Source organism: Phycodurus eques, chromosome 16 (genome assembly GCF_024500275.1).
Source record: "Phycodurus eques isolate BA_2022a chromosome 16, UOR_Pequ_1.1, whole genome shotgun sequence".
Lineage (NCBI taxonomy): Eukaryota > Metazoa > Chordata > Actinopteri > Syngnathiformes > Syngnathidae > Phycodurus > Phycodurus eques.
This window is the reverse complement of record NC_084540.1, coordinates 16,440,886-16,451,288: the sequence shown is the minus strand read 5'-3', so window position 1 is coordinate 16,451,288 and position 10,403 is coordinate 16,440,886. Positions and strand designations below refer to the sequence as shown.

General features: G+C 42.2%; 1 protein-coding gene across 1 annotated transcript; it reads right to left on the bottom strand.

Annotated features, from left to right (window-relative positions):
* Window positions 1-6,688: 6,688 nt before the first annotated feature.
* Window positions 6,689-9,172, bottom strand: 42sp43 (P43 5S RNA-binding protein). Its single transcript, XM_061701098.1, has 9 exons — window positions 9,032-9,172; window positions 8,836-8,936; window positions 8,270-8,366; window positions 8,085-8,173; window positions 7,779-7,852; window positions 7,627-7,707; window positions 7,306-7,535; window positions 7,049-7,102; window positions 6,689-6,968 (listed from the first exon to the last, which is right to left on the bottom strand). Exons 1-9 carry the CDS (start codon window positions 9,170-9,172, stop codon window positions 6,714-6,716), a joined length of 1,122 nt encoding a protein of 373 aa, XP_061557082.1. The 3' UTR covers window positions 6,689-6,713.
* Window positions 9,173-10,403: the final 1,231 nt, after the last annotated feature.

Genomic DNA, 10,403 nt, shown 5'->3' with positions numbered 1-10,403 from the left:
TTATCTGTTGCAGTTGACTAACCCTGTGTAATGTACAGTGGAACCAAATAAAGTCCCATGCCACACCCATTTTTTCAAATAATCTTTGCTATCCTTTATTTGGTTTTACAAGATGAGTTGGAAATGCCCAGAATGACCTTTTTCAAGCTATTGTAGCTGGTCCAAAACAAATAGCAGATGTGACGGCTGGATTTCTCATTAATAGTTGATATTTAAATCAGCTTTGCTCTGATTGGATCGCTGTTCTCTGTAATTTAAATATGGAAAGCAGCTTTTCTCTGATTGGTACTGCGCTATATCTGTCTGTTATCGATTCTTTTTCGTAATAGAGAAAGTTTTGTGTATGTGAGAGAGAGTGTGTGTGTGTGTAACGTGTGACAAATGCTATTGATAGCTTGATTCACAGAGGTGCTTAGCAGATACAGTATGCCCACTTCCTCACTCACCATACTCCAGCCCTGCTAATTTTTTCGTACGGTCCCAGTATTGGTAGCAGGAGTTATGAAAAGGGTTCCAGGTGCCCGCAAACAGCGACGATCAATTTATTCTCAATAGTTCTGCTCAATAACGTCAGGAAATTGTGCGTGACGCAGTATATTTGTGACGCCGATTGGCTGTTGCGACGCGAATTTCAGTTGAGTGGGTGTGCACCGACCGCGGAGTGGGCAGTTACTCGAAGAACGAGTAGCGAATCTTCGTCACGACAACGCCTGATTGATTCTGATAGCTTGTTTTTCTCCATTTTGCCTTTCGAAGGCTATTGCCCGAGGTCATTGCAGTATTATTTCGCTGGAAGTGATCGCGACCAGCGGCGGCGTGTCAATAGAGGGCGCCGCCCTACCGCTCACCCGAGTCACCTTGAATGAGACAAGACTTCAATAATGAAAATGACATATTATCATGAAAATATTTCAAAATAGATGTACATCTATTTTTAGATGAGAAGGATAAATAGTATATAGTCAATGATGAGTAAAGCGGTTTATTTTTATCTTTGTTGTCGTGTTGAGTGCTGAGTGTAGTAGACTTGATGATAAAACGCCCCAAATGTTGTAGCGTTGCAGTGCTTTTACTTCTCACATAATTACGCTCTCATACGTTTTGTCAATCATAGCTGGCAGCACTTTAGCACTCCAGTATGCGGCGTGCTCACAGCTTCCTGCTCGCTGTGGTAAAAAAAATAAAATAAAATGTGCCCAGGGCCTTTCATTTGCATGCAACACACTGAGTGCAATCACGAGTGTTTTGTTTTTTTCCCCAACAGTTAAAACTAAAACACACACAATGACATTGAAATACACTTCAACATGATGTTAGTTTTTCTCTCGTGTTCACAATACAAAGATACAAACATTCTGGAGCTTCATTTTGGCTTTGGTGCATTAAAGAAAAATACATAAAAGTCACATCCAGCTTGTTGGGTACTCAGTTATCAACTTTGTACCATATTATTTTTGAATGACTTTGTACCTTTTTATTTTATAATGATTAATACAGTATATATATGTGCTGCCGACCTCGACTCGGGACGTTGTGAGTCAGTGGGGAGAATACTTCGAAGGCTCTGGATGTTGTGGGGCTGTCCTGGTTGACACGCCTCTGCAACATCGCGTTGACATCGGGGACAGTGCCTCTGGATTGGCAGACTGGGGTGGTGGTCCGGAGGGTGTGTTTTCGTCCTGGCCGTGGAACAGTGGACCAGCTGTACCCCCTCGGCAGGGTCCTTGAGGGTGCATGGGAGTTCGCCCAACCAGTCTCCATGTGTTTTGTGGACTGGGAGAAGGCGCTCGACCGTGTCCCTCGGGGAGTCCTGGGGGGCGTGCTTCGGGAGTACGGGGTACCGAACCCCCTGATGCGGGCTGTTCGGTCCCTGTACGACCGGAGTCAGAGCTTGGTCCGCCTATCCGGCAGTATGTCGGACTTGTTCCCGGTGAGGGTTGGACTCCGCCAAGGCTGCCCTTTGTCGCCGATTCTGTTCACAACTTTTATGGACAGAATTTCAAGGCGCAGCCGAGGCGTTGGCTTCATCAAGCCGTGATCTCCAACTCCCCCCCGGGAGAGCTGGATGAAGTGGCTGGGGAGAGGGAAGTCTGGGCGTCCCTGCTAAAGCTATTGCCCCTGCGACCCGACCTCGGATAAGCAGTAGATATAACACACACTTTTTTGAAAAAAAAGATAACCATTTTTTGAAATGATGACTTATGACTCACTACTGGGTGTTATTCTAGTTTACAACCATCTATCCATTTTCTATTCTGCGTCTCCTCACTAGGGTCACAGCCGGGTAAGCTGGAGCTTATCCCAGCTGACTTTGGGCGAGAAAACACGATACACCCTGAACTGGTAGTCAGCCAATTGCTGGATTCTAGTTTCCATTTGCAGAAAAAAAATGAAACGATGTCAACTGATTCGATGAGACCTGAAGCAGTGACGTCAGCTTCTACCTTGCAAAAACAACACGACGTGTATGTTCTTCTGAAGCCATTCTGTTGTTGATTTGCAATGTGACAATTTTGTCCTCATTTCCTCAAAAGAAATACGCGCACGAATCCTTGTGTGCATTGTTCTTTTTTTTTGCGCAGACAGAAACAATTGCCGACATGACAAAATGCGACTGTTGTCGAAATTTAGATGCAAAAATAGAGCTGAGAAAAAGATGAGTGGTTTCGGTAATCATAGTTTACGCACACATATATGCATGCACACACGCACACACACACACACAGAGGTGTCAGTCATAGCAGTTGACAGAGGCATAAAGGAAAAACCTTTCATTAGTCTTTCAAGCTCACCCACACACACACACGAGTAATGCCATCGTTCAAGCAGTAAACAATTACCTTTCTTTACATTCCCTTTGCACAACTCTGACTTTATTCTCATCATATTATGACTTTTTTTTGTCAAAAGAAGCTATTTTTGTAATATTCTGACTAATATTCTGAAAAATATATTTTCATTTTGCTTCATTTTAGGAATACTAAGGATTTGGTTTCGCTAAAAAACTTTATTTTCATAAAATACTTTTTTTTCTGGGTAAGAATATAACTTACTTTTTTCCCCACCTGTCCTATTAATTATTACGTTATGTGCTATAAAAATATGAACCAATATAATTGTTTGTGTGGTATTAGATTAAGTTTATTCTTGTGATGGTCAGACTACATTGTATGACCAATTTATGCAGAAACTTAAGAAATTCCAAAGTGTTCACTTACTTTTTCCTCCCACTGTATATTATTTTTTTTTTCCAGTGTGGCTCAGACTTACATCCTCATTTCAAAGATGCCTGATTCCGATCTCGGTATATCCGTTTAGCATAACTTGCTAGCCCCTCTTTATAGAGAAAATTCGCCATTAAGTTCAGACTCGGGGAGTCTATTTCCCTTTGGCACTAATTACAGGTAAAATAACACCTAATGAGTCTGTGAGTCAGTGGTTGGCCAACATTTGTTCAATCTGTTCTCCCTCGAATTCATCTCACTTCTGATCCTGCGTCCCACACACACGCCCGCACACGAGCACACGTCTCGCCTCATCATTCAACCTGCACTCGGTCCGCAGTTGGAACAGAAGACTTCCTAAGTGTTCGTTTTAGACAAGAAGCACGACTTCATCTCGGCTTAAATGAGAGCGAAAGACTTCTGTAGGTCTTGAGTCAGTAATTCACTTTACTTTATTTGTGGCTCTGCAGCACACAACAACACACGCACGACCGCACGCACACACACACACACACACTCCTACATCTGTCTGATGGTCAGTAATGAGAAACAATTCAATTAGCATGCGCTCTAGTGACTCATGATTGTCTTGCTTGTGAGTCCGTGTGACGTCACGTTTGCGTTTACGGGAGCCACTCGTTGTTTATGTACATTGGTGAATGAATGCCTTCAATTTAGGACTTGTTTTATTCAGAGGCTGACATGAATCTAGATAGATAAGGAGCAGAAAATGCGCGAGTAAGCGACGCTCCCGCTAAAAAGGTTCATACTGTACTGTAATTGCCCGTATATGCCGCAAGCTGTCGGCGAAAGACTACTTTTGTCGAAGTGAAGCTCCTCAACTCACTTCAGCAGTTACTTGGCACCCAGATGCCGTGGTTTTCACCGAGGAACCCTGCCAAGGATGCCATCTTTGCCCCCGTCTCTTCCTTGTTGTTGAGTCATGAACGCTGACCTTAACTGGGTAAAGGGAGGCCTGCAGTTCTTTAGATGTTGTCCTGAGTTCCTTGTGACCTCCTGGATGAGACAATGAGGCCTTTGAAAAAGCTTGGAGTTGGTTGCAGATAGTATTTTTATCATCATGAATGGGACTTTTGGGCTTGTCATCCTCTGTGGGTCTCAAACTTCAGCCTGAAATGTAATCCACTCTAGTTGATTGCGTCTGTTCCGCCTGCTACCTTGTCACCAATAACTATTTTGCTTATTTAACGATGGAAACATCTCTAATTTACCATAATTATTTGGCAAGGCATTTTCTTGAGTTCAGATTGACCTTTTTTTTTTTAAATTTTCTTTTCAACATTTTTGTATTTAGGCAGACGAGGGTGTCACTAATGACTGTAATTCGATATTAAGATGGAATTGACATGGTCATCACCATCAACTCACCACGGTCCCTCACAAAGGGTGCTTAAACGCATCAATGTCGCACACGAGTCTTTGCTGCAAAGCTAGACTTTTGTTGCCATGGCAACAGCTTGTAGCCTTTAAACGCTGCGCGGCTTGTCACAAAGAAGGACTGCATGTAGCGGAACAAAAAGCGACATGATTAGATGATCCTTGTTGACTGAGCGCGCCGGCAGGGGAATTGTTTTGGATCACTTCTCCCGACTCCCACCAGAGACATGATGCGGCCCAGGGTCGCGGAGGTCGGGTTAAAACCAGCCAAATGTTGCTTTATTTAACGCACCAGTAGGAACGCAACTGAAGTAGGTTAAGCATAAAGGCGTCACGGCCCGAATTAGACTGCGTCCTCCAGAATAGATGACCCAAAAGCATCCACCCTTCCCTCGCCTTGTTTCACTAAACGCACCTCTCACACTGACCCAACTTTAATTTTGTGTGATGCTGCTAAAGAGTTGATGTACCACAACAAAAACGCTGGATTTAAACAGCATGGTTCAAGTGAGACAATTTAGCTTTTATTTACGTAAACAAGAGAAATGCACCCAGTCGGATATCTTTAAATAGGCCTCTTCCAAATGTGGATAAATATCCAATATCCACTATCGGAGAAGTGCCAGTGCAAGTGCAGCGTGAGCGCACAGATCGGATATAATACAGTACCATGTCAATTCTAGCTTAATATCGAATTACGCTCATTAGTGACACCCTCGTCTGCCAAAATACAAACATTTTTACATTTTTTTTTTTTAAAAAGGTCAATCTGAACTGAAGAAAATGCTTTGCCAATTAATTAGGGTAAATTGGAGAGGTTTCCATCATTAAATAAGCAACATAGTTGTTGGTGACCAGTGGAGTAATGTGGTGCTTGCTCTCATTTAAATAGATGGAGGCAAGCAGTGGCGTCACTAAGCCAATTATAGGGGAAGGGGGTTGTGGGGGGGGCTGCGGGTTCACTCAATATACTGTTTTTCAAGGATGAAAATATTGATGAGCAACCCCCCAGGGTGCCACACTACTGGGGGCTAAAGCCCCCATTCCATAACAACTATTGACACCCCTGGAAGAAAGAGTCAGCCCAGGCCAACGAAACATCATGTAACATTTACATTATGTGATTTTTTTTTTTTAACTTGAGTGTTGTCACTGTTGTTGACGCTTGTGGAGTTTCTGACATGCAATTTAGAAATCACGTCACTTGAAGTATTCATGGAAATACAAATAATGAAAACTGACAAAGGCTTCCAGTATAAAGTATACGAAACACATGGCTGACATCAATAGTGCTGCTTAGCATCGGTGGTCCATTGCTTCTGCTGAAACTTGACAGATATGCTATTAAATCCAATCCTTCAAGTTCACTGAATTAAAAAGTTACTTCATGCAGTCGTGTGATATATTCTGATCTAGCATAACCAATAAAACTGCTTTTATAGTCTTTAAAATGACATTTCCCTGATTAGGAATTCCAACAAATGCACCTCTCGTGAGAATTGTCCACATTTTACTGAAGGCCTAAATTATGCTGATACACTTGACCAAATTATTCCCCGCAGAGTGGATATAGCATCACTTGTCACTAATTCCCATGTCGACGATAACCATTTCAGATATTTTATTTTGACTTTACATTCAGACTTGCCATTTTTGCATCTCAGATGCTATGAAGCACAAACATGGAGACAAATTGAAGCAAATTTTATTTCCAACTGGGTTCCCAAATGATTTTGAGTACTTCAAGTTGCCGACAGTTTAGAATTTACTTCGTCAGATGTGTCAGCCACCCCCAGAGCGCGAGATTGGCTTTGTGACTCAGCACTTAGTCATGTGCACTTCTTTGTTATTCATATTTAATAAGCATCAATGTGTGTGCCTCAAAGAACAGGAGGAGGGTCGATTTGAAACATAAGCAGCACTTCCAAGCAAAAATGTAACTCATTTTTTATTGGGTCAAAACTTTGTGTACATTGCAAACAAAACATCCCATTCTTAATGACAATGTAACCATTAAATTAAAATAATGTCAGCTACATTGAATCAACAACAAAAAGAGACCCAATTTCCACCAGAAACATCAGCCTCAACTTAGCCCTTCAACGGCGCCACCACGCTGATGACGGCCGGCCTCTTGATGCTGAACAGTTCGCGCAGGTTGACCTCCGGGTCGACGTAGTGCGGGATCTTGCGCTCGTTGAACAGCCCCGCCAGGTTCACCTCCAACTTGGCTCGGCGGGAGATGCGCATGCGCAGCGCGAACAGACGGTTCAGGTTGTCCTCCACCAGGGGGAGCTGACGGCCGTCCAAGCGCTTCTGCCACCATTTCCGGGGACGTGGGCGATTCTGTCCAAGAGCGGAAGATTACGGAATGAGACTTCTTTTCTTACTTTATACATTTGATTTTAGTAACAGAACTCATTTACCTTCTTTCTGACTACGCTGGGATCATGTCGAAGCAGATGTCTGACCATGCTCTCCTGTGGAATGCACACATCAAAGTTTAGTGTTCAGAAATTGTATGCAGCATTCCCTTTAAAATCTTAATTCAGTCTCCCCTGTGTGTGGCTAGAAATGTAATTTCTAGCACTCTTAAAACAACAAAATAAAAGCACTTGAAGGAAATTAAAGCAACCATGTATTTTCCCCATCTAAAAAGGACTGGGATGGAAAAGTTCCATACCCGCATGGCGAAGGTACGCGGGCAGTCTGGGAAGGAGCATTTGTACTTGAGGAGCTCCAGGTGAACCTTGCGGATGTGGTGCTGCAGGTTGAAGGTGGTGGAGAAGTAGGCCTGGCAGCTGTCACGCGGGCACACCAACACTGGCTTGTGCGAGGCGTGCACCCGCTTGTGACGCCGCAGTGTGTTGGTTCGCTTGAACACCTTTTTGCAGGTTTGGCATGTAAATATCGCTTAAAAAAAAAAAAAAAAAAGTTAAAATATATAGACATCTACACACACATACACACTAAATGTATATTTTTATTTTAACTTTGTACCTACATCGGTGTTTGACCATGTGCTCCTGAAGCATGCTCCACGTGGAGGCAACCACCTGGCAGTTTGCATCCAGACAGCGGTAACCTACAAAAAGAGAAGTCCTATCAGACTTGTCTTAGTTTTGCACGTACAAGGCTGCACTTCAAGTAGACAACCTGCGTGCTTCTTCTCGTGGGCTTTACGGGCCATGCGGGAATCAAACACGGCACCGCATTCCTCCTTTGAACACCTGCGGGAGACAACAAAGTAAATTGACTTCATTGATGTTTAGGATTTTAATGCTGCTTCACTCAAATAACAGTGGTAGATTGACCCTTTATTGTAAATATTTTATTTTTTTTATACTCTTTTCTTCTGAGGCAAGAGGTATGCTGAGACTCCTGTGAGTCGTGTTAAAAACTGCCTTCTAATGGACCGATTTCATCAATGAGCGTTCTTTTTCATTTTAACTCAAAACTTACTTGAACTTGGCGACCAGGCAGTGTTGCTGCAGGTGCACCTTGAAGAGAAAGCTCTTCTTGAAGGTCAAGGAGCAGCCAGCCTGAGTGCACTGGAGGCAAAGAAAGTTGACGTGCAGGACCTGACTGTTGATTTCTTGGCAATGTGTATAAATTGTGGCCTTTTGGCTCCATCTGCAGGAGATTACCTTGAAGTACTTCTCTTTCTCGCCGTGGGCGTAGCACATGTGTCTCTTTAGCTTGTCTGCCTGGAAGAAACTCTCAGTGCAGGTGGCGAACTTGCACCTGCGCGGTGAAGAGGCACAACCTGCATTAGATGCATTTAATACAGAAAGTTAAAAATATGACTATACTTACATTGCCGTTTTTGTAGCAATTTCCTTGCGTAACTAAGCCTACAAGTGCTGTGTCTTCCCCCCCCTTCCCCCCACGCCACCCAATTAAAAATGCATCAGATGGGGCAAACTAGTTTGAGAGTCAAATTACTACAAGCCCCAGAATGCACCTGGTGCTAAGATTTAATGTCTCCTTTAAACGACGTTTCAGCCTATTAAACGAACCAGCGACAAGGCAAACATTTTAAACTAATATGTTACGTGACAAATTTTATTTTAAATTATTTTTTCTTAACATTAGCGGACGGTGTTTCACGAAGGCTAACTAGCTAATGCTAGCGTACTATTCCAGGACTTGAACGACTTGGTAAATGTTCCACAGCAAATGTCTACTAATTGTGTTGTATAATGTGACTTACTTGAATTGCTTGACGCCATCGTGTTGGCTCACGTGGCGGCTGAGACGAGACTTCCGGAAGAAGCGACCATTGCAGCCGCTCACGGTGCACCGCCACGGACGCTGGGTATGATGAACATTAGCATATAGATTCATTAGTCATTTCAATAATAATAATAATAATAATAACTTGTTTTTATGTTTGTTTGCTTGCTTACATTTCCGGTGTGGGTCGCTTCGTGCTCCTGTAGCCTGCTCTGCTTGGAGAAAGTTGCTCCACACGCTGCGTGGGGACACTTGAACTGCTGCTTGACCTTTAGACAGCCAGCTCCAGGTTTATCTTCACGAACACCGTTCATATTTATTATTATGTTTTTCTTTTGACACTTTTTCCTCTCATAAATGAACCCAGTGTCCCATTTACTAGCCTGTCTTATAGTCTCTTAATTGCTTAATTGGCAGCAGGTGACTGCCTCTCGCTGTGACGTCATTGTGCTCGTTTAGGTATAAGGCTGAAGTCAATGAAGCTAATTGAATTAAGACTAGTAAATAGAGTACAGTACATATGTACTTGTAAATATGAGTTAAGAAACTTGACATTTATGACCAAAACAAAATATTATTTGATCAAATTTTCAACTTTCATTTTTGTAGTTTTCCTCTTTTTATTCTGCTAATATTATAAAAATCACATCACACTTTATCTCATATTTAAAAAAAAAAAACAATACAAAGAAGTTGTTCTGTCTAACATTTCTAATACATATACATACAGATCACTAAACAGTGGACGGGTTTTGTATGTAATGCAGCTCTTCGCACAGCAGAGAGTGCTGTGGCTCTGGAGTTACTTTGAATGTACTGCAGTATTGTACATACTCCTCCTCCTCCCCATTACATGAGTGATGGGCAAGTTCTAAAATACAATATCTGGGAAAAAAAAATAAAATAAATACATCTCTAGCTTGTTGCTTATTTTGACTTCACAGAAGAGTTCTGAGATCCGAATGACTACCTGACTGATACATATCTCTGTAAGTAGCACAATACACAATACACTACAAATTACATTTGAGTTCATTTTCAAGCACATTATGCTGTGCAGCTGTACCTAATGAAGGGCTGTTTGCGTTTGGCCCATATTGTTTGTGCTTACACTGTTGTCCCCAAAGGAGGCACATGAAATATTCTTAATGTAACGCCATTAACAGGAAGTCTGCTGGACCGCTTGAACTGATTTGCGAGGGTTTCTCTATACATTTATGCCATTTATAATGTGTACATACTGTATAGCACAATAATTGTTCTCCACAACCACAATATGAAACATACTGATCGATTATTCTAAACTGAGCATTATTATCTGGATGAAAAACAATTATAATACAGTAATTAGTTGGCACACAATGCTCGCCGGTGATAAATAACCACAATGAAGTTGTCGTTAATTTCTATGAGCTAATTATGATCATTTCTGCTGCAGGTAAACATTTAAAAATTTAAAGGGTTATTGGGTCCGATTGTTTTGACACATAACGTATTTATGCCAGCTAAAATAGTATATATACAGCACAAACAAACAAGTTGGGT

What these genes read in the sequence shown, in the direction of transcription:
- 42sp43 (XM_061701098.1), bottom strand. Translation starts at nt 9,172, where the DNA reads ATGAACGGTGTTCGTGAAGATAAACCTGGAGCTGGCTGTCTAAAGGTC. An exon ending in GATGGCGTCAAGCAATTCAA is followed by an intron (nt 8,367 to 8,835) that starts GTAAGTCACATT and finishes TTCACCGCGCAG; the next exon opens with GTGCAAGTTCGCCACCTGCA. An exon ending in TGCCTGGTCGCCAAGTTCAA is followed by an intron (nt 7,853 to 8,084) that starts GTAAGTTTTGAG and finishes TGTCTCCCGCAG; the next exon opens with GTGTTCAAAGGAGGAATGCG.